We start from the raw sequence: 351 nt of genomic DNA, 5'->3' as shown, positions 1-351 counted from the left end.
AGAGAGTGTCACGGGGGGGAGCCCGTCCTTCCCCCGCGTCGAGCAGGAACTTGCAGGATGACACAGTTAAAACCTGCAGGGTCAAGAGGCTCCTTGGGAGAGAGAAAAGCAGCACAGGCCTCCCATGCTGTGTGTGGTGGGGTCCAAAATGGGGCTCAGCCTGCTCCCCTCCCCTCAGCACCCAGGACTCAGAGGGTTCGGGAACTCACCCATCCTCCCTGGGCCTGGATCCAGGCCAGGACATGCTCCCGCAGGTACTCCATGGTCCATCCCAGGATGGTCCGGACCAGCTCAGGGACCTTGGTGCAGAGCGCCTGCAGAGACTGGGGGTCAGAGGAGGCCAGGGGCAGA

General features: G+C 63.2%; 1 protein-coding gene across 1 annotated transcript in view; it reads right to left on the bottom strand.

Moving 5' to 3' along the window:
* Positions 1–347, bottom strand: part of BAX (BCL2-associated X protein) — a gene marked incomplete at both ends in the record, with an annotated part of 611 nt that extends 264 nt beyond the window's left edge. The window contains one exon of the mRNA XM_010295351.1: positions 210–347. Coding sequence (XP_010293653.1) covers positions 210–347 — 138 coding nt within the window. The remainder of the gene's footprint in view (positions 1–209) is intronic.
* Between the last annotated feature and the right edge of the window lie 4 nt (positions 348–351).

The sequence above is a fragment of the Phaethon lepturus genome, unplaced genomic scaffold, assembly GCF_000687285.1.
Source record: "Phaethon lepturus isolate BGI_N335 unplaced genomic scaffold, ASM68728v1 scaffold28309, whole genome shotgun sequence".
NCBI lineage: Eukaryota > Metazoa > Chordata > Aves > Phaethontiformes > Phaethontidae > Phaethon > Phaethon lepturus.
This window is presented reverse-complemented; position numbering and strand designations above follow the sequence as displayed.